The 27,917-nt window shown below is 43.8% G+C and overlaps 1 protein-coding gene and 1 pseudogene across 1 annotated transcript in view; both read left to right on the plus strand.

Moving 5' to 3' along the window:
• The first annotated feature begins 1,574 nt into the window (after window positions 1-1,574).
• LOC142865842 (borealin pseudogene) lies at window positions 1,575-2,991 on the plus strand (annotated as a pseudogene).
• A 14,401-nt stretch (window positions 2,992-17,392) lies between these two features.
• LOC142865960 (transmembrane protein 185A-like) overlaps window positions 17,393-27,917 on the plus strand; it is a 35,204-nt gene continuing 24,679 nt past the window's right edge. Inside the window, exon 1 of the mRNA XM_075999665.1 lies at window positions 17,393-17,584. Coding sequence (XP_075855780.1) covers window positions 17,547-17,584 — 38 coding nt within the window. The 5' untranslated portion in view covers window positions 17,393-17,546. The remainder of the gene's footprint in view (window positions 17,585-27,917) is intronic.

The following is a 27,917-nucleotide window of genomic DNA, read 5'->3' on the forward strand; positions in this document are numbered from 1 at the left end:
ATATCACAAAAGTTTGGAAGGATTACACCATTGAAGATACCACCATTGCTTTAGAAAAGGCTGTGAAAGCTATCACGCCTGAAACAACAAATTCCTGCTGGAGAAAAATGGGTCCAGATGTTGAGCAAGACCTCACAGGATTTATGGCAGAGCCAAATAAGGAAATCATGAGATCATTTTTGCTATGGATATAGCAAAGAAAGAAAGAAAGAAAGAAAGAAAGAAAGAAAGAAAGAAAGAAAGAAAGAAAGAAAGAAAGAAAGAAAGGAAGGAAGAAAGAAAGAAAGAGAGAGAAAGGAAGGAAAGGAAAAGGAAAGGAAAGGAAAGGAAAGGAAAGGAAAGGAAAGGAAAGGAAAGGAAAGGAAAGGAAAGAAGAAAAGAAAAGAAAAGAAAAGAAAAGAAAAAGAAAGTGGTGGGTGAAGGGTTTTAAGATAATAATCTTGGATAAATTCAAGAGCTAATAGACCCCACGCCAGAGAAATTCACAGAAGATGACATGTGGGAGATGAGTGCTTATGGACTGGTTCCAGATAATGAGGAAGAAGATGTAGAAGATGTAGTACCAGAATACAAATTGACTTTAGACAATCTGGAAGAAGGCTTCCTATTATTAAAAACTGCTTTTGACTTCTTTTTAAAAAAATAGTCCCTTCTATGATATGGGTACTGAAACTAAAGCAAACAGTGGAAGAAAAATTGGTACTATATGGAATTATTTTTAGAGAAATATAAAAGCAAAAATGTCAGACGGAAATTACAACGTGTTTCTGTAAACTTACATCAAGCGTGCCTGCCTCTCCTGCCTTCCCTTCTACCTCATCCACCACTTCTGCCTCTGCCACTCCTGAGACAGCAAGAACAACCCCTCCTCCACCTCCTTCTTCTCAGCTGGCTCAGTGTGAGGATGATGAGGATGAAGATCTTTATGATGATCCACCTCCACCTAATGAATTTAATGAATAGTAAATATATTTTCTCTTCCTTATGAGTTTATTAATAACACTTTCTTTTTTTCTAGTTCACTTTATTATAAGAATATAGTACATAACACATATAACATACAAAATATGTATTAATTAACTGTTTATGTTACTGGTGAGGCTTCCTGGTCAATAGTAGGCTATTAGTTAAGTTTTGGGGGAGTCAAAAGTTATACGTGTATTTTTTTTTTTTTATTTTCTTCATGGAGCTATATTCTGTCAAAATATACGTGTATTTTTGACTGCACAGGGAGTCAGTGCCCCCAACCTGCATGTTGTTCAAGGGCCAACTGTAGTTGCTTTGTGTCAAGCACCTACCATGCCACAGTTTATATGAAAGACTCCAAGTGCTCATCCACTTACTGTCCTCCTCTCCTTCCTGGAGACAGGGAAAATAGTCCACTTGTAGTTAGGAAGGGTCATGACCCTTTGCCACTGAAATATGAGCATAAGCATTATTTGTTACAGACATTTCTATCAAAGGTGCTGCAGAAGCCATGGATTTATTCTCAAGCCATGACAACACAGAACAAAGACCAGTTTTTTCCTCAGCTCTTGTTTTGGGACCACAGCCCACCCCACCCCCGAAGCCCCATGGCTCCTAGGAAGGACAGCAGTCGGGCAGCCAAGACCAACTCCTTATGGCGCCGGAAGCTCGCCTCCTTTCTTAAGGACTTCGACCGAGAAGTGGAAATACGAATCAAGCAAATTGAGTCAGACAGGCAGAACCTCCTCAAGGAGGTGGATAACCTCTACAACATCGAGATCCTGTGGCTCCCGAAGGCGCTGCCTGAGATGAACTGGCTCAACTACTTCGCCCTTGGAGGAAACAAACAGGCCCTGGAAGAGGCAGCAACAGCTGACCTGGATATCACCGAAATAAACAAGCTAACAGCAGAAGCTATTCAGACACCTTCGAAATCTGCCAAAACACGCAAAGTAATACAAGTGAATGAAATGATAGTGGAAGAAGAAGAAGAAGAAAGAAGAAGAAAATAAACATAAGAATCCTCAAACTGCAAGGGTTAAAAGGTGTCCTCCATCCAAGAAGAGAACCCAGTCCGTACAAGGAAAAGGCAAAAGGAAAAGGTCAAGCCGTGGTAACACTGTTTACCCCAGCTGTGGGCCGATTCAAGATGTCCATGATAAAGCCCACTCCAGGCCTGACACCCAAGTTTGATTCGAGGGTGTTCAAGACGCCTGGCCTGCATACTCTAGCAGCAGGAGAGCGGATTTACAATATCTCAGGGAATGGCAGCCCTCTTGCTGACAGCAGAGGGATCTTCCTCACTGTGCCGGTGGGCGGTGGAGAGAGCATGCGATTATTGGCCAGTGACTTGCAGAGGTTCAATATTGCCCAGCTGGATCCAGAGGCCTTGGGAAACATTAAGAAGCTTTCCAGTCGTCTTGCCCAAATCTGTAGCAGCATACAGTCCCACAAGTGAGAAGTGAAATTTGATAGGATGGACTTTGAATGAGCACTTCTGGGACCCTAAGAGACCTCTTCCCTTCGGGATTATTGTTGGTTTGTGTGTGAAGTTCCAAAGCAGGGAGTGGTGTTCCTCTTGGGGAATTCAGGAAGGGGGAGACACACTGTTCACACATCAGTTAGATAAAGCTTTGCTGTTCAGCCCCTCAACCCAGGTGACCCCAGCCACTGCCTGCTGCATCATGCAATGGAAACTTCTAGTCTTTCTTCCAGCTGAATTCTCCCTGCTCTCTGAGCTGCTGCCTTCTACCTCCTGTAACTCACCCTCTTTGGCCTGCCCTATCTGTAACAGAAGCGGTGTGAAAGAACCCCGTGTTCTCAGGAAGACTGCCTAGCCACCCTCTTCAGAGAACCTCTGCATCTGTCATTTCTGCTTCGTGTATGTTTGTGGCTGGGGTGTTTAGGCTCAGAGAAGTGAGGACTCTGAGCCATGAGAGGGTAGGTCCAGGAATTGGCCTGGGGGACTATGCAGATCAGCAGAGTGGAGCAGGATACACGTGTCCCCTCCCATATCATTCCCTCCTCCTCTTCCTGTCAGGGGTGCTAAATGAGTTTTGGGATCTTTCGTTCGCTGTGCCCAGTATTTCCATCCAAGGTGACTCATGGCAGACACAGTACTTTGTGTTTATCCCTGTTTACTGAAGACCAAAAATTGGTTTAGAGAGCATCCATGTCTTGCTCCTCTACCTCCCTAGTTAGTGGGAATTTGGATAAGGGAATTGTAGGGCTTAGATTCTAGGGGTTTTCTGTGACTGGCTGCAGAGTAACCATCTCTGAGCTATCCATGGTCCCTGCCATGTCTGTAGACTCTGCAAAGAGCGCTTCTGTCTTATGGGGTTCATGAGGATGGGGGGGCTGTATGATTTGTCTGGGGGCCTCATTCCATGTATTTAGCCTGTGCCCTGAACTCATTAGGAGGAATCAGCAGTGAGATCCTCGTGCTCCAGCCAGTCTCTCTGCCCAGGGAATCAGGCTGTGTTCCAAGAATTTGGGAACTAGATTCCTTATCCCCAGGCTTGAGGGCACATGGTTTTTTCATGTATGGCTCTTTGTTGTATTTGGTATTATTTTGTAACAAAACCATTCTAGTAATTCAGTCCTGTTCAAGTTGAATTCTTCTTTCTGTGCGATTTTTTTACATATTGTTTCTCTGAGTAATGGTATCTCTAAGCTGATTTGTTCTAATCAGAGCTACTGAAAGGTACCTATTTCAATAAAGTGTGGTTTTATGTTTTCTTTTATATATAAGAAAAAAGAACACAGACCACCCTGTTTTGACATCTAGGAGGCTAAGTAAGGCACATTTGCTCCTGCAGAGGTGAGAAACTAGATTCCCTGCCTTTAAGGCCCTGGGCTGGAGCCACCCCACGGGATGCTGACTGCAGGGATTCCTGAGATACACTCATCAATGCCTTGAAAGTTGTGCTGTTCTCCCCAGTACCAGTGGGAGGCAGTGCCCAAACAACCAAGATCTCAATTAAGATTGGGGGTTTCCTCTGTTGCTGCTGTGTCCACACTTGCCCACACTCTCCCATATGTGGCCTCAGTCCACCCAGTTTGGAGCTTTCTCCTTCCTGTTTCTATACTAATACTCAGCCCAAGAAAGGACCTGGCGTTGATGTCAACATGCAAATAGGGTTCCTTGAAATTCTTCAGTTAAGAATGGCCTTTCAAGATAGTTGTGATTCCGGTAGAGCTGGTCGGAGTTCATGAAGCCTTTTGGTGAGTGTCCTAGTGGTTGGTAAATAATAATCCTTGTTGCATGCATGAGTGACAAATCGCTATGATGGTGAATTATTACTAAAATGCTTATTTATGTGATGCCCAATCTTTTATTGAAGTGATCACCTTAAGTGCGTGGTTATCAGGTTTTCCTTTCTGAGGTCCATCCAGAGGGGCGGGGCAGGAGTGTCCTGTCAGCCACCCACAGTGCCAGCTAGGGCCATGGTGTCTCCAGACAGGAAGTCTGAGCAGACTAAAGGCTGTAGCAGATGGTGGGCATCAGGACACTCCCCAGGCCCCAGAGTCCCCCCACACCCATGTTAGGATTTGGAAAGGAGGGGGATGGGAGAGGGCTTTGGGGTCCTGAGGGACGTAGGCTGTGGTGAGGATCAGCTGCGCAGGAGAGACGTGAGGAGGAGCACCCAATGCATCAATCTGAGCTGGAGCCCTGGGCCACATCATCAGCCGGGTGCTCCCAGGAAAGGCCAGGGGCAGGGGCAGAACCTGTGGGGCACGCCAGGATGGAAGAAAGGACACCGCTGGAAACAGGGACACTGCATGACCCTCTTGGAGCGAGCTGATGGGTGTGGGAGATTGCTCACCCCGAGGTGGCTAAGGCCTGCAGGCCTGCAGAAGCTAGGAAGTAGAATACACACCCTCCACGGCCTCCCCTGGAGGCATTTCCAGGCCCCAGGCCCCAGCAGCCTTCACAGCAGCCTTCTGGGTGGGCACACACCACTCAGGTATCAGCCAATCCTGACCAGGGCAGCGCAGAGCAGACAAGAGCCTCCCCATGCCCAGCCGTGGGAAGGTCCCGCGGTTGTCTGGATGGCCTCAGCCTGCCCCCGGCGGGGCTGGTGTGAGGCCTCTCAGGAGGTTCCTGCTCCCCTGATGCGGGAAAGAGTGGTATTTGAGGCAAGCCCCCGAGGAGATTAGCTACTTCTCCACACGGATCCAAGTCCCTAAGATAGGGGTCACCACAGAGGATAAGGAAATTGATAGGCAACAGAGAGAAATAAAAGAATACACAGAGACTATGGTATACTTCATAGTTATATATATATATATATATATACATATATATATATGTATATATATATATATATATATAGATCAGCTATAACACAGCAGGTAGTACCTAGGGGACTGGCATATCTCCATAACTGCCAGCCATATGGTTAGATTCATGCAGGTTTTTATAATCACAGACATCAATTACCAGTTGTCAGGGTAACATATTTGCATATCAGGGAATGCAGATGCTAGGGGATATGGGTAGTGGGTTAGGGTTAAAAGTCCTCTCAAGGGGCTTCTAATCTATCTAGGTGAACAAACAGGTACAAAGTCTTTCAGGGGCTAGCTTCTAAGTTCGAAGAGGTAGTTGTCAATTAACAGAGGTAAAACAAGAGGTATAGAGACTCAATATTTCTTTGATTAGTTATGGTGCACTTAAAGGTAGACAGACAGGAGAGAGCAGGAAGCCCATCTCTATAGAACAGGTTGTTTATAACCATTGGGGCGCATCTCTGGCAAAAGTGCACTCATTGTCTCCGGCTCCCATTCTGTGGACCATATTTGCCTTGCCTTGTCTTTCAAGACACAGGGAAGCTCACAGATTTTGAGATACCGGGAAGCCTTCCTGGGAAACTTCCCCACCAGAGATTTGAGAGCTCTCTCATGATAGCAGCCTCTAATAAGTGAACCATTGAGTCCACACATTCCTTCAGGGTAAAACCCTGCAAACTCCTGTTTCTGTCTTTAACATAGTAATATAGGGTTATACAATGAAATAATGATCTTACGAGCCACATCTCATTAATTCCTCAATCATATTTCCCCAACACCCTGAGAAGCCTCCCTGTTCCAGCAATCATGGCTGAAGCCCTGCTCTGAACTCCAGCCTCCTTGGCAAGGGGCTGACTTCCTGCCTGGCTCTTGCCAGCCCTCCCCTGTGGCAGTTACCCCTGGCAGGTGTCCTGTGGCCCTTCCTGAGCCAGTAAGGGCTCCCAGGTCTCCTCTCATTTCTAAGTCCCTGAGCTGGGGCTTGGCATCAGGATAGCAGGGACTGGTGGCAGGGCGCAGGGTGTGTGGAGCCAAGGGAAATCCACAAGACAGCATCAGGGGGCACAGTTAAGGTTGCCCAGCATCCAGACTGAGGGTCAGTCCAAACAAGTCCTGCAGCTACTGACACCCACATGGATGCAATGGGAGTGCTCATGTCCCGTGGGTACTCTGCTAGGTCCCGCTCGCCCCACTGTGTGCCTGATGGTCAGCCTGCTCAGGGACCTGGCTCACAGGAGATGAATTGGGCCACCCAGCTAGCTGGGAATACAGGGGACCAGGCCAGGTAGGTATATGAGAGTGCAGGGCCCACACCTGAACATCAACACAGCCTCTGCAGGACTGAACCTCCAGTACCCAGGTCCAAAGGCCAGTTGTAGCATCACCTGGACAATCACACTTGGGCCCCGAGCTGCAAGGGTGCCTTGGAGGTCAAAGCAGGTCTTCCTGGAGACTGGGCTTTCTGGTATGTCTTCAAGGTCTTAAACCTACTACAAGCTCCACCATGCACCTATCTCACTGGTTTTATCCATGGGCCACCGGTGTCTTATTTGTGTTTAATAGATTGCATTTTGCCATGTTACAGACTTCTTTATAGCCTATCTGAAATCTCCTTTTGGAACACAGAGGGAGTGAAAGATAGGGAGAGGAAAGTAGTGACTGTGGTCCCTTCTTATTCCCACTCAAATCTTTTTTTTTTTTTGAGACAGAGTCTCACTTTGTTGTACAGGCTAGAGTGAGTGCCGTGGCGTCAGCCTAGCTCACAGCAACCTCAAACTCCTGGGCTTGAGTGATCCTTCTGCCTCAGCCTCCCGAGTAGCTGGGACTACAGGCATGCGCCACCATGCCCGGCTAATTTTTTAAATATATATCAGTTGGCCAATTAATTTCTTTCTATTTATAGTAGAGACGGGGTCTCGCTCTTTCTCAGGCTGGTTTTGAACTCCTGACCTTGAGCAATCCGCCCGCCTCGGCCTCCCAAGAGCTAGGATTACAGGCGTGAGCCACAGCGCCCGGCCCCCCACTCAAATCTTTAATGTCCTCACCCCATCTGTGTGCCTCTCTGGACCCCAGTGTCCTATTAATGGGGCCACAGTTCAGTGGGAGGTCTGTGAATCACAGCCCATGTGGATCTCCCAATGCAGAACTTCTTCATCTTCACATCCTATGTCCTAAACCCCACCTCTCCTCCAGGACCCTCATTTCCATTTCAGAAGAGCTTGTGACCAGTTGGGGCTGAGGAAAGGCCAACTGGGAGGGGTCTGATTTCTAGCTGTCCCTTGAAGGCACTCATCTGTGGATCATGAGGTTGAGGCAGTAGGAAACACCAAGGACAGCTGGCCCTCACTTGTTAATGAGGGAGACAGCTCAGGCCAGAGTGGGGACAGAGATTTGAATGAAACTCAATTTGAATACGAGCTCTGCCACTTATAAGACAAGTCAATAACCTCTTTCTGCTTCACTGTTCTCATCTGTAAAACGAGAGTAATGATGGTACAACTTCAGAGTGTTGCTGCGAGATTATACATGATGTCTCCTGTTTGTAATATGCCTAGCGTAAATTGAGTAATCAATGAGAAGTAGCTATTATTGATATGCATCTAAAATTCACCTTCCCCCACATTTAGAAAAAATAAGAGAGTTTGTCTTTTAAGGCAGTTTTAGGTTATCTAGAAATATTGAGGTGAAAATACAGTGAGTTCCCATATGTATCCTACACAGATGCACAGTTTCTCCTTATGAACATCTTGCTTTAATGCGGGGCATTTGTTACAGTTGTTGAGCCAATATTGATACCTTATCATTAACTCAAGTCCATTAGTTTACATTAGGGTCCACTGTTTGTGTTGTATGTTCTGTGGGTTTTGACAAATATATAATGACATGTGTCCATCATCATAGTATCATACCAAATAATTCCACTGCCCTAAAAACCTCCTGTGCTCCACCTAGTCTTCCCTCCTATCGTTTCCCTGAACTCCAGGCAACTACTAATCTTTTTAATGTCTCCATGGTTTTACCTTCTCCAGAATGTCATATAATTAGAATCATAAATTATGTAACCTTTTCAGACAGGTTTCTTTCACTGAGCTGTATGCACTTAAGGTCCCTGCATGTCTTTTCATGGTTTGATGGCACATTTCTTTTTATTGCCGAAAAGTACATCACCTGGATGTATCACACAGTTTATCTGTTCACCTACTGAAGGAAATCTTGGTTGCTTCCAAGTTTTGGCAACTATGAATAAAGCTATCAAAGTATCTGTGTGTAGGTTTTTATGTGGATGTAATTTTTCAGATTATTTGGGTAAATACCAAGGAGGATGATGGCTGGATCTTATTGTAAGAGAATGTTTAGTTACTTAAGAAACCACTAAATGGTCTTCCAAAGTGGCTGTATCATTTTGCATTCCCACCAGCAGTGAATGAGACTCACTATTGCTCTACATCCTCACTAGCATTTTTTTTGTTTTTGTTGGATAATTTTTTAATAAAGTGAAGTTTACATCACTGATATTAAAGATTGGTCATATGCACAAAAGAAAACAACAAACCTTTTTGGCTAAGGGTTGAGGAAGTTAGAAAAAGCATGAGAAACAGGAAATGTGGGGTGGGGGTGGGGAAGGAGTCTGACCTGTGACTAGGAATGAGGGTCTGACAGGTGCAGGGACCACCAACTCACTTTCTGTGCCAGCGCAGTCAATGACCCTCAAGATCAAGGGTCCATAAATTACATGGATTTAGATTTCTTTCATTCTAGACTTAAATTTAACCTTCAACTTTTGTCCCAGCACCAATTTAACAGAGCAGCACAGGCATTTCTAATCCAACAGCACACAGACATGTGCCCTTTCCAAACACTCATGTGCCTGGCACACGGCAGCCTCTGTGCACACCCTACAAGCAAACACAGCCCTCACCCAGAGCAATTACCCAGGCTGGGGAACCCGACAGAGGAGGTGCTCCCTGAGTACCACTTGTCAGAGGCACCATCTGAGGGACTCTGCAGTCTCTGAAGAGCAATTGGTGTCTATGACTTCCAAACAGACGTTGCCTTCAATGACATGTAAATATAAATGAGCATAAATAAAGCCCTCCATAATTTACACTAAGTCTAGGAAGACATGGCTCATACAGCCAATATTCTAATGACAAAAAATAGGTGTAGTGGCTGTGCATGGTTCTCAATTTTAATCAAGCCATAACTGTAACATACAACATAATGGAGTAAGGCTCACACAGAAATTCAAAGTAAAAACTCATGATACATTTACACTGTTGACCCAGAGTGTAGCTAAAAAAGAAAACTCCCTTATTTAAACCTTAAAAAAATGAAATAAGCCAACTGAAATTTTTTGCTATAAAAGTTTCTAATGTAGCAGCAGAAGATGTTTATAGAAAAAATACACTTTTAAGAAAATAGCTGAAAAAATCTAAAGAGATAAAGTACAAAAGTTCTTAAGACAACATATTGCCCAAATCATATAAACCTTAATTTCAAAAGTTCACCTATGTAAAGTTAAAAGAGGTTGATACAGCTTGTGGTTTGCCATCCTCCACAGTGACTACAGCCAGGACACAAAAAGAGATGAGGGGCTTAGGGCTGTAGAAACGTCAAGACTGGCCCAGGTCTCACCAGCATTTCATACTGTCAATGTTTTGAATTTCGGCCATTCTTGCAGTTAAGTATTGGTATCTCGCTGTTGTTTTCCTTTGCAATTCCCTAATGACATGGGATGTTGAACATGTTTTCATACTCTTGGTGCCATCTGTATATTTTCTTTGGTGAGGTGTGTGTTCACATCTTTTGCTCCTTTTTAAAATTGGGTTGTTTATTTTCTTACTGTTGAATTATAAGTTTTCTGTATATTTTGGACAATAGTCCTTTATCAGGTATGTGTTTTGCTAGGATTTTCTTCCAGTCTATTGTTTGTCTTTTTTGTTCTCTTAACATTGCCTTTCACCAATCATAAGGCTTTTTTTCTTTAATATTACTTGAATGAAATATGACTTACCAGTTTGTTTTTTTTTTTTCTTTTGTAGATCACACTTTTGGTGTCGTATCTAAAAAGTCATCACCAGGCCGGGCGCTGTGGCTCACGCCTGTAATCCTAGCTCTTGGGAGGCCGAGGCGGGCGGATTGCTCAAGGTCAGGAGTTCAAAACCAGCCTGAGCAAGAGCGAGACCCCGTCTCTACTATAAACAGAAAGAAATTAATTGGCCAACTGATATATATATATAAAAAATTAGCCGGGCATAGTGGCACATGCCTGTAGTCCCAGCTACTCGGGAGGCTGAGGCAGAAGGATCACTCGAGCCCAGGAGTTTGAGGTTGCTGTGAGCTAGGCTGACGCCACGGCACTCACTCTAGCCTGGACAACAAAGTGAGACTCTGTCTCAAAAACAAAACAAAACAAAAAAAAGTCATCACCAAACCCAAGGTCACCTAGATTGCCTATGTAATCTTCGAGGAATTTTATAGCTTTGATTTTTATGCTTAGGTCTATAATCCATCCTTGAGTTAATTTTTGAGAAAGGTGATTGATTTTGTGTAATTTTGTTAATTTTGTATAAATTTGCTAATTTTATGTGTCTAGATTCTTTTTCCCCCTGTGAATGTCCAGTTGTTCTAGCACCATTTGTTGAAAAGACTATCTTTTGTCCATTGAATTTCCTTTGCCTTTGCCCTTATGTCAAAGATCAGTTGACTCTATTTGTGTGGTCCACTTCTAGGTTCTCTCTTTTGTTCCACTGTTCTGTCTATTTTCTGTAAGTACTACATGGCCTTGATAACTGCAGCTTCATAGTAAGACTTGAAGTCATGTAGTGTCAGTCCACTGGCTTCGTTCTTCTTCAGTACTGTGTTGACTATTCTGGGTCTTTTGCCTTTGCATATAAACTTTAGAAACAATTTGTTGATATCTACACAGTAAATTGCTAGGATTTTTATTTTGATTTTGTTGAATCTGTAGATCAAGTTTGGAAGAACTGATATCTTGGCAATATCGAGCATTCCTACCAATGTACCTTTGTTTTAAATGTCTCCATTTATTTGTTTTAATGTTTCTGAACCAATATTTGTCTTATCATCTACATGTGTGCATTGATTTGTACAGTTTTTCTTTTTCCCATGAAAATCTGTTATTGTGGATGGTTCTTCTCACATCTTGGAACTGTACAGACATGTTATAGTTTCTTCTAGCCCCAGCTGGAGCAACAGTCAGGGATGCTGAAGCGGTGCCAGGGTCAATACATTGGTGGGAGTTGTCCCTGGGGGAGGCTTTCCAGACATCCTCCAGGCCCACCCTCCCTGCAGCCAAGCCTACATCACACAGCTCTGCAAGAGAGAGTCCTCTGGGTGAACAACCTGAATACCAAGGAAGGACCGGGTCCTGCGCCGTGCCTGCTCCCAGCCTCCCAGGTTCACATTTCTGGGGAGTGCTAGAACGACACCCAAATCCTCCCGCCACAACTTGGACTTGCAGGGCAGTCCTCCACATGATTATTTGAAAAGTATTGTTACTCAGAAAATCATTTTCAAGGTTTGAAACAACAACAAGAAAGTGTTGGCAGGGCTGTGCTTTCTCTGAAAGCTCTAGGGGAAGATATTTCCTTGCCTATTGCAGTAGCCATAGGTGTTTCTTGGCTTGTGACAGCATCACTACAATCTCTGCCTTTATTTTTTTTTATTTTTTATTTTTTTTAAACATACCAAACCTCTGTTTCAATCTGCCTTTATTTTTAATGGCTGTCTTCCCTCTACGTCTGTGTCCAATTTTCCCTTTTCTTATAAGGACATCAGTCATGTTGGATTAAGGGCCCATTGTAGTGACCTCATTTTAACTTGATTACATCTGTGAAGTCCCTGTTACTAAATAAAGTCATCTTCACAAGTGCCAGAGATTATGATTTCAACATATCTTTTTGGAGGATACAATTCAACCCATAACAATGATTATACAAGATGGCCCAAAGTAGATAGTCAATAAGAAGAAGCTATTATTGCTGAACATCTAAGATGCACCTTCCCTCACTCTCATATTTTAATATTTCTGAATCGATATGTATCTTACTATTCACATGTACATTGATTTATGCAGTTTTCTTTTTCCCTTGAAAATCTGTTATGAAAGAGATGGTTCATCTCACATCTTAGAACTATGCAAGCATGGTATAAGTTGTTCTATAATAAGACTCAAAAAATCTCAGCATGTTAATCACTTGAAGAAGTCTGGTAGGAAAATGGGAGTGTATGTGTCCAGAGATAATGCCTGCAACTATTAGAAACTTAGGAAGAAAAAAGTCATTGTTCCAGCAGATGTGGGATACCCACTTTGAGGCAGGGGAGGAGGGAGAACTGCTTGTTTGTAGGGCCCTTGTGACTGTCCAACATCAGTATTCATTTCACAAGCACTCCCTGAGAACCTACTGTATACCAAGGCTCCAGGGGCACAGGGAGGTAGCAGGAAGCATCATGGGATTCCTGAGCTGAGTCCCCAAAGCACAGAGACCCAGGAGAGCTCATGCATGACTACATGTAGGCCAGGGCAAGGCAGAGAGGAGTGGGTGATGGGGCTGGAGAAAAAAGTCATTGTAGTAAATGGCAGGATCCCAGTATAGAATGATGACTGTAACAAAGCAATCTACCTGTGCCACAAATGGCTCTGTGTGCTTGTGTTTGCAAATAGAATCTAGCACAGCCTTGGTTGAGTCTTATCTTAGTCCAGGAATCAGTCTAGGGAAAACAATTTTGTGACAAGCTCTCAGAACCCAGACTATAGGGCCTGTCTGAGAGGAGGGTTCTTCCAAAAGCCTACAGAGAACTTCCTCAGAGCTGTATGGGAGCTGTTCAGGCCCACAGCTGGAGTCTGGGGCTCTGCCAACAGACACTGGCCATGTGGCTGCCATTGTGCAAAGTGCTGCTCAGTCTAGGCAAAAGGCCTCATCCTCTGCCCCATAGAGGGAAGGGAAGCTGAGTGTGGCTGTGGACAACATTGTTCTCCCAAAAGGTTTATCTGCCTCCACTCACTGCCTTCTGTACCTTTCCAAGTATTATTCCCTCTGCCTGGAATCTCCTTTCCTCTCTTCCAAGCCTGAAATCTTATTTACCCTTTCAGATTCAGCTCGGGGGTTCCCACATCACGTAAGCTTGTCATGCACAACACTATGTTTTGATTATTCATATCTGTGTGCTCCCAGTGCCTTCTGTGTGCCTGGCACAAAGCAGACACTCCAGAAGACAAGTGATGGATGAAGGAAACTGAAGGAGTGATGGGTACGGGCTGCCACAGCCGAAAAGATGCACCAGGGGAAGGGTGGGCAGAGGGAGGTCATCTGCTTAGCTAGATCAGAGGACCCCAGAGAAATGTGCCCGAAAGCCAATGTGGAAACACAAAGGAGGAGAGACAAGCAGTGAGTGGAGACTCAGGAATGAGAACAGGACAGGGACAAAGAGAAAAGACAACTGTGTGGGCAGCTGGTTGGTGACCTCTGGCAAGCATGGTCCTTCCTGTCTGCCCCATGCACCTGACCACACACACTTGGCTTAGGCTTTGCAGGCACAGCTCACTGGAGGAAGGGGCCCAGGAGCCTCCCTCTCTACTTGGGAAGCCTTTCTGGAACCCCTGGTGTCAGAAGAGGTCCAGAGGGGAAGCACAGGGATACCATGGTGGCTCTGTAGGCCTAGGAACAGCCTCTTGATTGTGCCTTCCAACAGGAAATGACCTCTGCTTCCTTCAGTGTTAAGCTTACTCCATGAAGGATGATAACCCACCCCCTCCCAGGGCTACTCTGGGTGACAGGAGGGCCACTGGGGCCTGGGGAATGTTCTCCCTCCCTCTTGACTCTCAGCAACTGCACTTTGCAAGTCCCAAGGGAAGCCGCCCTGAAGAGGTGACTCTGGAATAAGATTGGGGACAGCGTTAAATACAAGCAGACCCATAGGTACTACCTCCATGGTCACTTCTATTATCCCCCGCTCCCCTCCCATTCCCCAAGCCTCCAAATCCAGCTCTGCATTCTACCAACCCCCTATCCAGACTCCAGACCCAACCACCTCCCAGGAAGATCTCAGGACTAGAAAGCCCACATTTTTATCCAAGTTAAGCTAAAGTTGCCAGAAACTAAGGCCCTGATGGCAAAGGGGAGATTGCATTTTGTATGTGGACTAATTCCTAGGGTCTCCATCAATTCTCTAATTGGTGTCATTCAGGGTGTGGACTTCAGGGAACTTAGGGTGGGGAATTTCAGACTGAGAGAGGATCAGCCCTGGGGGCTGGCACCTCCATGTTTCCTGGTTAAAAAAATTGTTTATATGATCCCTCAGGAGCTCTTTAGTAAGCCCAGGATTGGATCCCAGCGGCCCTCCCTCCACCAGAACACTGGTGTTTAATGCAAATTTACTAATTCCACACTCTCTCCACTCTACTGCTACAGCCCAGGGAAGAAGCCCCGATGGTATGGAGAATTGAGCCACAGCCACTTCCTTCTCCTGTCCCAGGTCCGCCCATCAAAGTGTCTAAATGCACTGTGATTCTCTACACCGGGACCCTGCTCTTTGAAAGTCTGCAATCTGTGCCATTACATTGAAGCCAATGTGAATATTGAACAAGCCACTAACTTATCACAAGGGTGGCACAAATCCAATGTAGTCTTTAAAACCATGGTCAGATATACACTGATGCTTCTGGAACACTGCTACATGTGCCCGCTCCACAGCCACATGAATATGCTTTCTGGTTTATTTGGGAGTCACGCTTTTCAATACAGAGCCATTTCTTGCCTTTGGGTGAAGAACGTTGGGAATTTCTTCTCTATTTCCACTGCTTCATTTGACCAGCCAAAAAAAAAAAAAAAAAAAAAAACTAACAATGTTGGGAGTCTAAAGTAAAAAAAAGCCCTAAAATTTGGTGGCAAGGGAAAAATAAACAAAGTCAAAATCAAACTTTGCTAAAGGAAAGGATGGGAGTGTGTTTCTGCATATGGCTCAGGGTCTTTCCTCAATGTCAGGGTCAGTCATTTGTCTACACAGTTCAGTGAAGCTTTGGACCTCCATCCAGGGTGAGACAATGAGCAAGGGGTCCAAGGTGGTCAGTAGGGTCCTTTGTACTTGCTGGACAGAGGACCAGGTGGCTATCTGGAATTTCTGGCTTTTGATTCCATGAGAGCAGCAGTAGAGTACCAGACTGGGCCTCTAGCATAGTTGAGATAGTCCAGTAATCTACCTCTTGAAGACTGGGGATGTGAGGCCTTGGAGTAGTCCAATTTTTCCCATATGTCCTCACAGACGGGTTTATACGCTCCCCGTGGCAATTTGGCTTGCTACAGCAAAAAAATACATTGATAACTGGTTTGTTTATTAGTGTCCTGATACCTAGGCAAGGCTATTCCCCATAGCCTGGTCATCTCTGGGGGAACTTCTAAAATTGAACTTGGTTCAGCTCCTGGACTCCCCTGGACCTTACCAAACAAAATAGCATCTGCCCTCAAGACTCTGGACTCTGAGCAGCCTGTCTTGTCTCTGTCTACAAAGCTCTTGAAAGGGCAATGGTGCTTGTTATTCAAGTGTCTGAACTGACAAGCCATCTCCCTCTTGATTCCTGTTCAGAGCAAGGCCACTTGCTGGCCAACCTGGCCACTGGCAAGTACCTCCTTCTAGCAGAGTATGGGCTGTGGGTTCAGCTAGACCTTGGGTTACATCTCTTCTCCTCCACCCTTACTAGATGGGTGGAGCCCGTTATACAAGCTTCTTTGTGCCTTAGTTCCTCTTCTGTATTTGAATGTTCATTGGCAACCTCATCAGGGCTACACACTGGACTTCACCAGGAGGAAGGGCAGAAAGGCTGGACTGAAGTATCTGGGACAGGGTCTAGTGCATCAGTAGATGAAAACGTGATTCAGGTTACTCATCCTTAAAACCAGATCATATAATAGTATCAGTTCCCCAATGGGTGTTGGGAAGCCTAATTACCACTTGTGAAATGTTTTTAGGTTCTCAAAAGAAAGGTGACACATCATGGCAAAGTATGACTATCACAATTGTGATCCTCTCAAGCTGCCCTTGGGGCTAATGAGTATAAAATTGTCATTTGTGAAACTCTACTATTGCAACAAAGTATGACTATCATCCATAATACTAGACTAATGTTTAAGGCATTGCTGTGCTCATGAAAAATTCTTAAATCGGTTGATGTGAAGACGGTAAACGAGGTCACCTGCCATGAGCTTGCCTTTCATTTGGATTCCCAAAGCAAATAGAATCCTTGAGGAGGTCAGCACCTGAAAGCGTACCAAATAGTAACAGCATTCTTTGAGCACCTAGCATGTTCCCGGCAGTGTGTTATGCACGCTTATCTTACTGAATCTTCCCAACACAATTGGACAATAGGTTTTACCATCTCCGTTTTGCAGAGGAGAAAAACTGAGGCTTAAAAATGTTGACTTGCCCAAGGAAGGTAAACTTGGCACTTATAAATAGAATGGCCTGGAGTGGAGGAAGAGGCCAGGTGTGAGGTGCCCACAAAGCCCAGGCAGGAGCCAAGGAGTCTCTGAAGTAGGTTAGAAAAGTGAGGATGACTTCCACATCTCCAGTTTGGACATCCCCTGTGACTAGACCTGCTGATAACAGAGAAGGAGAACCCAGGAGGTGAAGGAGTTTTGAGGGGAGACAACTTTGGCACAGGGTAATCTGAGTTTAGAATGGTCAGCATATCCAGAAGTGCTGGCTTGGGGCTTGGGAGGGATGTTGAGAAGCAAACTTTGGAGTCAACTGGCAAATCTGACAGGTGACTCTTTGGGTGAGATCGCTAAAATGCAATATCTCATTCGTTGCCTCTTGGCCCCCCGCCCCCCCGCCCCCCCCCCCCCCCAGCGAGGCTCAGTCCTCATTGTCATGGGGGAAATATCCAGAAGGCAGAGAGGGCCAAGGAGACAAGTGTCTGCAAACACCTCACTGCTGGACTCCTGGGCGGAGCGTTCCCTCCCTTCAGGCCTTCATCCAGTCAGCTTCCCCAGACGGCTCTCCGCTCCCTTCTCCTGAACCCTGGCTCTTCTAGCCTCAGTCTCCCCGCCGTCTCCTCCAGCCTCCGCGTGGGTACCAAGGGCGGGGTTCCGGGCGCATGCGCGACCGCGGTACGGAAGCCCGGGAGGAGGAGCGGTGGGCGGTGGCTCAGGTTTCTCCAGGCAGGGTTGGCGGCGGCGGGGACACTTCTGGCTCTGGCGCCATGAACTCCCTGTAACACGCAGGCTGCGCGGCGCGGGGGGAGGGGGGAGGACGCAGCGGTGAAGTTCTCCGCCATGAACCTGAGGAGCCTCTTCCAGGACTTCAACCCGAGGTGAGGCGGCGGCGGCGGCGGCAGCGGCGCCCCTGGGAGTCCGCGCCTCCGGCTCGGGCACGGGCTGGTGCTGGGCTCCGGGGACGCGGGGCGGTCGTGATGCTGCAGCTGGGGGAGCTGGGCGCCTGCCCGACCCTCCCTGCGGATGAGAGCGGCTCTCTGGGAACACAGTCGGTCTCGGCGCTAGCCTGCTTCCTCTTCCCGAGCCCAGTGCCTTCAGCCCCAGGTCCCGCCGCGCCAAATGAAAGCGCCGGGCCACGGCCTGAGGTGCCCGGCCGCCAGCCCTGTCCTGCCCCAAGGGAACCCCATTCCTCTCCGCTTGCTTTCCCTCATTAGTATCCCAAGTGGCCCCTCTCTGTTCCATCTTCTCCCACCTCTCTGCCTGCCCTGCATCCTCTGCGCAAGGGCCATCTCACTTGACCCAACACCCTCCCCCCCATCCCAGCTGTTTCCTCCACTTCCTCTCAGCCCTTGAGGTTTTCCTTGGACTTATGCCCATCCCTCTCTTGTTAGCCTCTTTGTTGAACTGATATCCGAAACATTGTTGAATCCTTGGAATCAGTGACACGGTATGGCAGTACCTTACATAATACCTTTGGAGGATAAACCTGATCATTTTCCATCTGCATTTCCTCCTCAGTCTTCACTATAAGTTTATTTGCAGGAAGTAAATACTGCTGTCCTTTTCCAGATGGGGAACACCCAGTGGACAGTGTGGAGAAAACAAAAACACTGGATAAGGAATCAGGCGTCTGTCCTTGCACTTGCCCAACTGTTCTGTAACTGTTCCCTCCCCCGTCTGTGAGCTCCCAGAAGCTGACACCATCTCCTGCTCATCTCACTGTCCCCAGCACCTCCCACCCACAGTGTCTGGCACAGAGTAGGCACGTATAAAATGTGGAACTAATCTGAGCCAAAAGACTTGGATTGGAGACCAGGCCATATGTAATAACTAACTGGGTGATTCTCTGCCCTTCTTTGGACCTTCTGTAAAATAAAGTGTTGACCTAACTGATCTCTTAAGTGCATTACTCTATAAAAGGAGTGTCTACTTTCCTTATTTGCTAGTGAGAAGCTGAGCACTCAGTAAACCATTCGTATGCTAAATCCTGTGCTAGGTGCTTCAGATGCTGGGTGGTCTCAACTTGAGGGTGATGAAGGGCATGTAAATTTCAGATAACTTACATTACTGTCCAGTACTGTACTGTGGGAGCCCAATGGAGACCACTCTCTTGGCTGCTTGTTGGGAATGAAAGGAAGTCTTGGGGGAGAGTGTGTTGGTGGTGTAGTTAGTCTCCTTAGGGATGGTGACATTTTAAGCTGTAAGCTGCTGTGACTTCCTAGGTGCTCTTATTCCCCTTTCAGTTCATATTCTGATCTGAAGTGCCAATGCCCCTATCACAGTTCAGTCATTGTTGTTGGCCTTGAAGGTGTAGAGGAGCTGATTTACAGTAGGTGACAGAACTAACTACAAGGCCTTCCTCTGCTGCTACGGGCTAGGATTGGTGTGCAGGGTTAGCAGAATTGGTACTGGAGCTGGACATGCCTTGTGTGTCTTCCTTGTTTGGAGAGGGCGATAAGAAAGATAAGTAAAAGCTGAATTGTTTTGTGCCCTTGGGAAACTCACTTATCTGTCTGTTTTATCTGTTGAATGAGTATAATCTATCAGCTGGATTGGGAGGCTGAATTAATGATCCATTGCAAAGTGCTTTACAAATAGAAAACTCTATGACTTGTTTGCAAGGTGACAGATAATTCAGAAGCCACAAGAAACTGCCTCAAGTGGTCCAACAGGCTAACAGCTGCTAAAATTAAATAGTGCTGCAGTGATAACATCCTTAACCATTTTTCCTTTAACTTATTTTTTCCCTAAAATATTAGTATATGAAAATTACAATAAGATACTAGGTACTTAAATAGATTTATCATAACCATCAACATACTTATCGATACCTTAATTTAGATTAAAATGCATCTCTGCCAGAAAAGTTTACAGGTTTTTATACTGTGCCATTTTTTCTGATGCAGTGTTGTCAGTGGAAGTGAGCGGTATTATATTGGCCTGGTATTATTGGTAAACTTTTTTTTTTTTTTCTTTTTTTAGTGGGTGGTGTTTCCTGTCTCCTGGGCACACCTAGTTTTTGACATATGCTTTAGTCTTGTTCCATGCTGAGGAGAGCCTTTCAGATAGCTAGAGAGCAAACTGAAGGGTCTAGGCAGGAAGATACCTCATGCTGGGGCCTCAAACCTTAGGGCTACTGCCTTATTATCTGTTTCTAATTCTGAGCCAATTCAACACCACACTCCTACCCCAGGACCTTGGCACACACTGTTATCTTTGCCAAGAGTATTTCCCTCTCCTCTTCTCTCCTCCTGACCTAGTTAACTCTTGCTTATCCTTGAGCTGTCAGCCCACTTGGTACTTGCTGAGGGAAGGTTTCCCGACTTTCCCAGCCAGATCTGCTGCTCCTTGTTGGTACATTCTCTGTAGTTCACTGCACTCCTTCACCATAGCACTTATTTTTACCCTTGTATTTGTGTGCCTATTTGATTAATACCTGTCTCCTCTACTAAACTTTTAGCTCCATGGGGTCAAAGTCATGACTCTGTCATTATTGTAGCCTACATCCCTGAAATAATATCTGGTTCAATAAATATTTGTGGAGTGAATGAGTAAATAACTCTCCAGAACTGAAAGGGAAATCTAGAGCTGCTGTTTTCAATCGCTGCTTCCATGATAGTCTGCCGCCTGGTTCTCTCTCCTCTCACCCTCTTCCCACCTCCAGAGTGTAGCCATTCCACTGGAGACATGGGAAAGACCATGGCACTGAGGCAGAATATGGCTGCCTTTACTTTGCAGTTTATGTCTGTGTCACAGAAATAGGCATTGCCATGGTTTGATGGGTCCCAAAGCATGGGTCATGGCTCTATCACCTTTCCAGCTTTTTGGATCTTGGTGAGTCTGAACCCACTGTTGTCTTGGCAAGGCTCTGGAAACTGCAGTGACAGAGAATGATTCACAAGTGTCAACACTCAGATGTGCAGGGTTGCCAGCTGACCCTCTGCCTATTTCCATCTGGCACAGAACTGGTTGATCGTGAACTTCTTTTCATAATTGCTCTTTAGTTACACAGGTTAAGGCATGCTGAAACAGATGTACTGGACCCACCAATTAGTCCTTCCTTGAATGCCTGAGGCTTCCTAACAGTGAAGGAGCCCTATACATACTGATTCCAAGGCATTCCTGGGAGGTTGGGATCTGGGAGTAGGTGGCATTAGGCAGGCACCCTGCCCACACCACAGAGCCTTGAGATTTTCTGTTACCTTGATGGAGTTTTGCTGGCTCAGAGAATGCCCTTCTCCCCTGCTAGCTAGGCAGCGCTGGAAGGCTGTGAGAACTCTGCTGAGCTTTCTGAGTTATCCACAGTGAGCTCCTGATGGGAGTATGGTACATCCCTCACGTGTGCTGGACTGGAAGAAAGGCTGAGAAACATTGCTATGGGGGTTCTGTCATGTGGGCTTGGGGTACCGATGAGATCAATAGTGTTTAGAAACATATATGTTGCCTCTTATAAAGCCATTCTGGAGTCTATGTAAGTTTTTGTGTGTCTTGTTTGAAGTCAAGAAAAATGAATGATTACTGGTAATAGTTCACTAAAGGCAGCTACCTGGCCTTTAACAGTAGTTTGCAAAGTGCATTTAAAACATTCACTCATCAAATATCTCCTGGGTTCCTACCATGTGCTAAGATATGTGCTGGGTGCTCTAACTACAAAAATAAATGGAATATAGTTCTTCTCTCAGTGCTCAAGCCTAGTGGAAGAAGCACAAATGGAAATATAAATTAAAATTCAACACAGTATGAGGCATTTCAGAGACAGGAGCCAAATACTTTGGGAATACAAAGGACAGAGTCACTAATTCTGTCTACGGCAAGCAGGGAAGATTCCATAGTGGAAGTGACTTTTGAGGTAGATTTTGAAGGATAATTGTAAGCTTTTTGTCAGACTAGAAGACAGGAAAGGCATCTTAGAATAGCATGGAAGGGCCTGGTATGTTCAGACCGTGGTGAAGAGGTCATTGTGGTAGGAGCACTGCAGTTGACCACATGTGATTTAAAAATATATAGTGTTTGTTCCTACAAATATTTTTCAAAGATTATTGTTTTCAAAAAGGCAATAATCCATCAGTATGAGTGTATTGTCGGTACTGTCAATGAATTACTCACTGCCCAAGTGACTTTATCTGTTGTTCTGTCATATCAAGCCACCTACAGTCAGAATAGTGTACTGATTTTACTGAGGTTATTAATAATAACTGTGACTTATTGAGTACCTACTATGTGCCAGATACAACGTAGGTGCTTTGCGTACATTACTGCTAATTGTTACAACAAGTCTACAAGTTAGATATTAACCCTATTTTAGAGTTGTAGAGGGCTTGCGACTTCCCTAAAGTTGTACAAGCAGAAAGGGGCCAAATTAGGATTCTAATCCAGGTACGTCTCCTTCTGAAGTCTGTGCTCTTTCCTATGCGCCTTGCTACCTCTCTTGCTTAGTGAAAGCTTCTTTCCCCCATGACACAGGAGATCCAATATGCTAAGGAGTCTTCTGTTTATGAGTTGTAAGTAATTAACAAAGCAAAACTTATGTGGGAGCTTATACACCAAAATGAGTATTGTTACTCAAAGAAGTTATTTGGGGGAAAAAGAATATATATTACCAGTTCCATTGCTCATACTTCTTGTTACCCATCTGGAATTCCCTTTAAAGTCAGTTTACAAATCATATAAGAAAACCCATCTCATTGTTTTATATTCATAAATCATTTTGAACCAAACTAGTTCCACCTAGTTTGATCACACATCTTATTCACTATACTTGGCTCTGACTTTTGGCCTTTTCTAAAAATCGAATCCACTCTCAATGAAGATTTGGCACCATTTAGGATATTCAAAAGAACGGACTACAGGTTCTCAAGGTGCTTCCAAGAGGAAAGCTCCAAAGATGGTTTGAGCAATGAAGTGTCATTGGAATTCGTGCATTGCCTGTCAAGGGGACTAGTTAAAGGAGACAAGTCTCATTTGAATATATAATTTCTAGTTTTAAAAATATCATTCCCATTACTTAGTAATTACACACACATTTTTCTTGGCTGTGAGTTCTCTGAGGGCCAGGATTTGGAGATACTGAATAAATTTGCTGAATGAATAGATATTGAGTACAAATAGATATGTACCACTGGAAAACCTTTGTTGTAGTGGAGAGATGGTGGATTGTAGGAATTGGAGATCGTTTTCTAGGACTCCAGGAGTTTCTAATACTGAGCTTGGGGTTTCTAATTGCCTTGGATGATAGGTCATGCCTATGCAGGATGACTAGCATTTAAGACAAAAGCCTGAATTGAACTCTGGATATATTATTATGTCCTTTATAATTGGTGATTCATACTGTCAGCGCTGACCTAATAGTGAGAAAAAATGATTGCTAAATGAGATTGTTACAACAACGTGGCAGAACTTTTCTCTTTCATAATACTACTAGAGCTAAAATAGCTATAATGTATCATTTACACAGTGCTTTCACATAATCTTATCTTAATGAATCAATACATGAGAAATCGGATGAGGAGACAGACTTAGGGTAACTCACTCAAGACCACACAGCCGATAAATGGCAGATGAGGAACTTAAATGCAGATCTTCCCACTGGGTTGGGCTCTTTTTAATCTTCCTTAAAAGTGATTTGTGTTTATTTGGATTTTGTGCTTTCTTATATCTACTGATTAGATGCTCTGAAACATTTTTCATCTTAATAAAACTAGTTAAAATCTGCACTGAAAGACTTTAAATTTGGTTAATAAGGTTCTACTCAGTGTGCAATCCCCTTAACAGTTTGTGAGAGTGTCAGCCAGCAGTTTGTCAGTTGGTGCCATTCCCAGTGTGTGTGCGTATGTGTGTATGTGTGTGTGCATGCATGCTTGTGTGTGCATGTTTGTGCACATGTACGTGCTCCAGTTGAACCAGCAGCTTCCACTGGAGAAAACTGATGAGTCTAAAGCGTCCAGCTGTATTTTTTCGATATGCAGAAAACTGATACTAGAACTTTTGCACTAGTAGTCATTCCTTTGCTTTGTATATTTTCTCTCTCCCTTCCTTCTTCCCTTTCTCCCCCACCTTCCACTCCCCACACACAAAGTGGAAAGAGGGAATTTGAGCCAGAGCAGAAAGCTCCATATAAGTTTCAGAGAGGACACTAGCTTTGTGGTTTGGCCCATGTGACACTACTTATGATCAATCCTGCACTAACATTATGGATTGAGATGAGAGTGTCATAAATCCATTTTAAGTGTAAATGCAAAAGTGAAGTTGAAGAAGTAGTGGTTAATGCTAGAAAATCCAGTGGAACTTTCATGTGCTGGTTTGTGGAGAATTAAACAAGTATATTTTTATACTTGGACTCTGGTCTTAATGTTTCTTGAAAAGTAACTCAAAATACTTCAGGCTATGACCGTGACTTTTTTTAAACAATAAATTTTCTTAATCACTGTGTTATTGTTGCATCATTCTCTTGCCAGTCAGGCTTGATATTTCCAATTTGATACGCTGTCAACTTTTGGACTTTGCTCCCAAATGTATTGGTATACTTGACATACTATTCCTTCTGTCCTCGATTAAGAATATGTATAAATTGAATCTTTTAAAATTTCTAATTAATTTATTTTGTTTGATCAACTTTGTAGTTTCATTTTTTTCAAAGAACCAGCTGTTGGTGTTACTTATCAGTTCTGTTTTGGTATCTATATTTCTACTTTTAGTTTTATTATTTTCATATTTTGTCTTGTTTTTTCCCCTAAATTTCTTAGAGAAACTCAGTTCACTAGTTTTCCTTTGCATCTGTTTTTCAGTCTTTTCCACGCTAATTTAAACTTTTGGAGTGAATAAGTTTTCTCTGAGTTTTGTGGGCAGCAACCCAGGTGTTTTTGTTTCAGTTGTATTTTAGTAGATACTTTAAATATTCTGTAATAGCATTCTGCTTCGTCCTTGATTTAGTCATTATTTAAGGAAGGAAATTAGCATTTATCTAGTATTACCTGCTTAGTGCCAAGCCCTGCAATAAGTGTTTTCTAATAGGTTCTTTATTCCTTATCTCAGCTCTGTCTGGTAGAGGTAGTATTATCTGCATTTTGCTCATGAGGAACATGAGGCTCAAATAAAGTTTATGCAAATAATATCTTCAACTCTGCTAAACTGCTTAACAAGTCAGTATGGGAAAGGATCCATATGGTTGGGCAAATTTCAGCCTACTTTTTTTCAGTTTATTATGAATGTGTAGACTTTCTGCCTCTAGTCTCTACCGATTATAATCTACTTGACACACTCATATGTACCTTCTGTCACTCTTTTGCTGAGAAAATCTTTAGTGGCTCCCTGTTGCCTGTTAATAAATTCCAAGGACTTTACCTTGCTATTCAAATTCCCCTACCATCTTCCTCCAGCAAACATCTCCCTTATTTCCTCCAGTACCCTTTCTCCTGTTTCCCCACCTCCCCAAGTCCCCCAGTTTACCATGATATATAGTTTCTTGTTGTTACATCATCCCGCTCTATTCCTATTAGTCTTTGAACATCTTGAGGAAAGAAATTGTTTCTCCTCTTTATATACCCCACACATTTCAGGCACGCAAACATTTTTAAAATTTTTAAGTTAGATATGAGTTTGTTGTATATTGATGCCCTATGATCCTTTTATTCTCTGTGGGAAAAAAAATCAATGTATATGCATACACACACACACACATACACACACACAAGAAAGTATATTTCCTCGTCAGTTTCTAATTAATTCTCTTAATATGATCATGTTATCTTTCATCTACTCTAGTGTTCATTTCCATAGTTTCCCTAGGATCTTTGTCTATTTTGTCTATTATTATCTAATAGTATCATGGAGAAGCACACAATGAAAATATTTTCTTGATTCTTAAAAGAAAAATTGTCAGGTTATTTCCATATTCTGTGGCCATGTTGTTAGGTTTTCATTATTTAATTTTTCTTTCTAAGTCCTTTTAGCATTTTAATGCTTTTTGCTTTGAAATCTAATATATCAAATTACTGTGATAGTAAACTGCTTCTCTTGTCCTCACCCAGGCATGATAAACCTGTCATCTCCTTTCTTGTAGTTGGTTTGGCTTTTAACATTGTTTCCAAGTGTGACTGTTGAATGCAACAGATTTAGATTTTATTTTTTAATCTAGTAAATTTCTTTTTTAGAGCTGTGATAGGCAGAATAGTGACCACCCCCACCCCCCAGGTAATGTTAATGTCCTCATCCTAATCTGAGGAACCTGGGAATATGTTCCGTTACATGCCAAAAAGGGGAAAGTAAGGTAGCAGATGGAATGAAATTTGCTAATCAGCTGACCTTAAAATAGGGATATTATTCTGGATTCTCTGGCTGGACCTAAATGTAATCACAGGGTTATTAAGTGTAAAAGAGGGAGACAGAAGAAGTCAGAGTGATTCAGTATGAGGAGGACTGGACTTTCCATGGCTGACTTTAAAGATGGAGGAAGGGGCCATGAGCTAAGGATTGTGGCAGTCTCTAGAAGCTGGAAAAGGCAATGAAACATTGTCTCCTAGAGCCTCCAGAAGGAACACAGCCCTGCTGACACCTTGCGTTTAGCCCATGAGACCCATAATAAGTTTGTGGTTTTTAAGCCACTAGGTTTGTGGCAATTTTATATGGCAGCAATAGGAAATTAATACAAGGACATTCAACCCATTTATTAGGTTCTTAAGTATGAAATGTCCAATTTCCTTTAGTACTAAATTTGACAGTTCATATCTCTGACATTTCACTTTGACACTTCTTGTTTTATTTTTATTGTGAAGGTGCATCCTTGTCCTGTCAAATGCATGTTTTGGCTTGTGATTATCTTTCACAGTTTTTTTAGAGCAATTTTTGTGAAACCATAGATAACTCAAAAATTTGTGTTATTTTTGATCATTCAAGCTGTAGAGGAAGCCAATCCATCTCAACCTACACGTGAATCAGCAGCAAGGTTTGCCATTACTATTCCAATAATATTGGACCATTTAAAACAAATGGGCAAGGTAAAGAAGCTGGATAGATGGGTTCTGCATGAATTAAATGAGCGTCAGAAGTGAAATTGTCTGGAAGCTTGCCTTTCTTTGCTGTCACAACATAAAGGTGAACCCTTTCTGCACTGTCTTGTTACGTGTGATGAAAAATGACCACCTCCACTTCTATTCAACATAGTGCTGGAAGTCCTTGCCAGAGCAGTCAGACAAGAGAGGGGAATTAAGGGCATCCAAATGGGGGCAGAAGAGTTCAAACTCTCACTCTTTGCTGATGATATGATATTATAGAAAACCCCAAGGATTCAACCAAGAGACTCCTGGAATTGATAAATGAATTCAGTAAGTCTCACAGTACAAAATTAATGCACACAAATCAGTGGCATTCATATACACCAATAACAGTCATACTGAAAATCAAATCAAAGATGCAGCACCTTTCACAATAGCTTCAAAGGAAATTAAATATCTTAGGGATATATTTAATGAAGGAGGTGGGAGACATAATACAGGGAGAACTAGGAAACACTGAGAAAATAAATTGTAGAAGATGTAAACAGATGGAAAAAATCTACCATGCTCATTGATTGGCAGAATCAATATTGTTAAAATGTCCATACTACTTAAAGTGATCTACAGAATGAGTGCAATCCCCATCAGAGTACCATCCATCATCATTCTTTACAGATCTAGAAAAAATAATTCTATGCTTTGTGTGGAACCAGAGAAGACCTTGTATAGCCAAAGCAATCTTAAGCAAAAAGAACAAATTGGGAGGCATCAGTCTACCAGACTTCAAGCTTTACTACAAGGCCATAGCAACTAGAAAAACAGATCATTTTTGACAGTCGCAAACATTTGGCACAATGGTTGGATAAAGATGAAGTGCCGAAAACAGTCCCAAACGTACTATCCATCAAAAAAAAGCTAATGGTGTCTGGTGGTCTAGCACTGCTATTATTCACTACAGCTTCATGAAACCTGGTCAGTTGATTACAACCGATGTCCACTACACCAATTGGATGAAATGATGAGGATGCTTGCGATTAAGCAGCCAAGATTGGTCAATAGAGACAGGCCAATCCTCTTGCAAGACAACGCTCGACCACATGTCACGCAAACAGTGCTGCTCAAACTACAGAAGCTGGACTTGGAAACTCTGTCATCCAGTGTATTTACCAGACCTTACACTAATTGACTACCACTTCTTCCAGGTTTTGGACCACTTCTTGCA

The sequence above is a fragment of the Microcebus murinus genome, chromosome X (assembly GCF_040939455.1).
Source record: "Microcebus murinus isolate Inina chromosome X, M.murinus_Inina_mat1.0, whole genome shotgun sequence".
NCBI classification, from domain to species: domain Eukaryota; kingdom Metazoa; phylum Chordata; class Mammalia; order Primates; family Cheirogaleidae; genus Microcebus; species Microcebus murinus.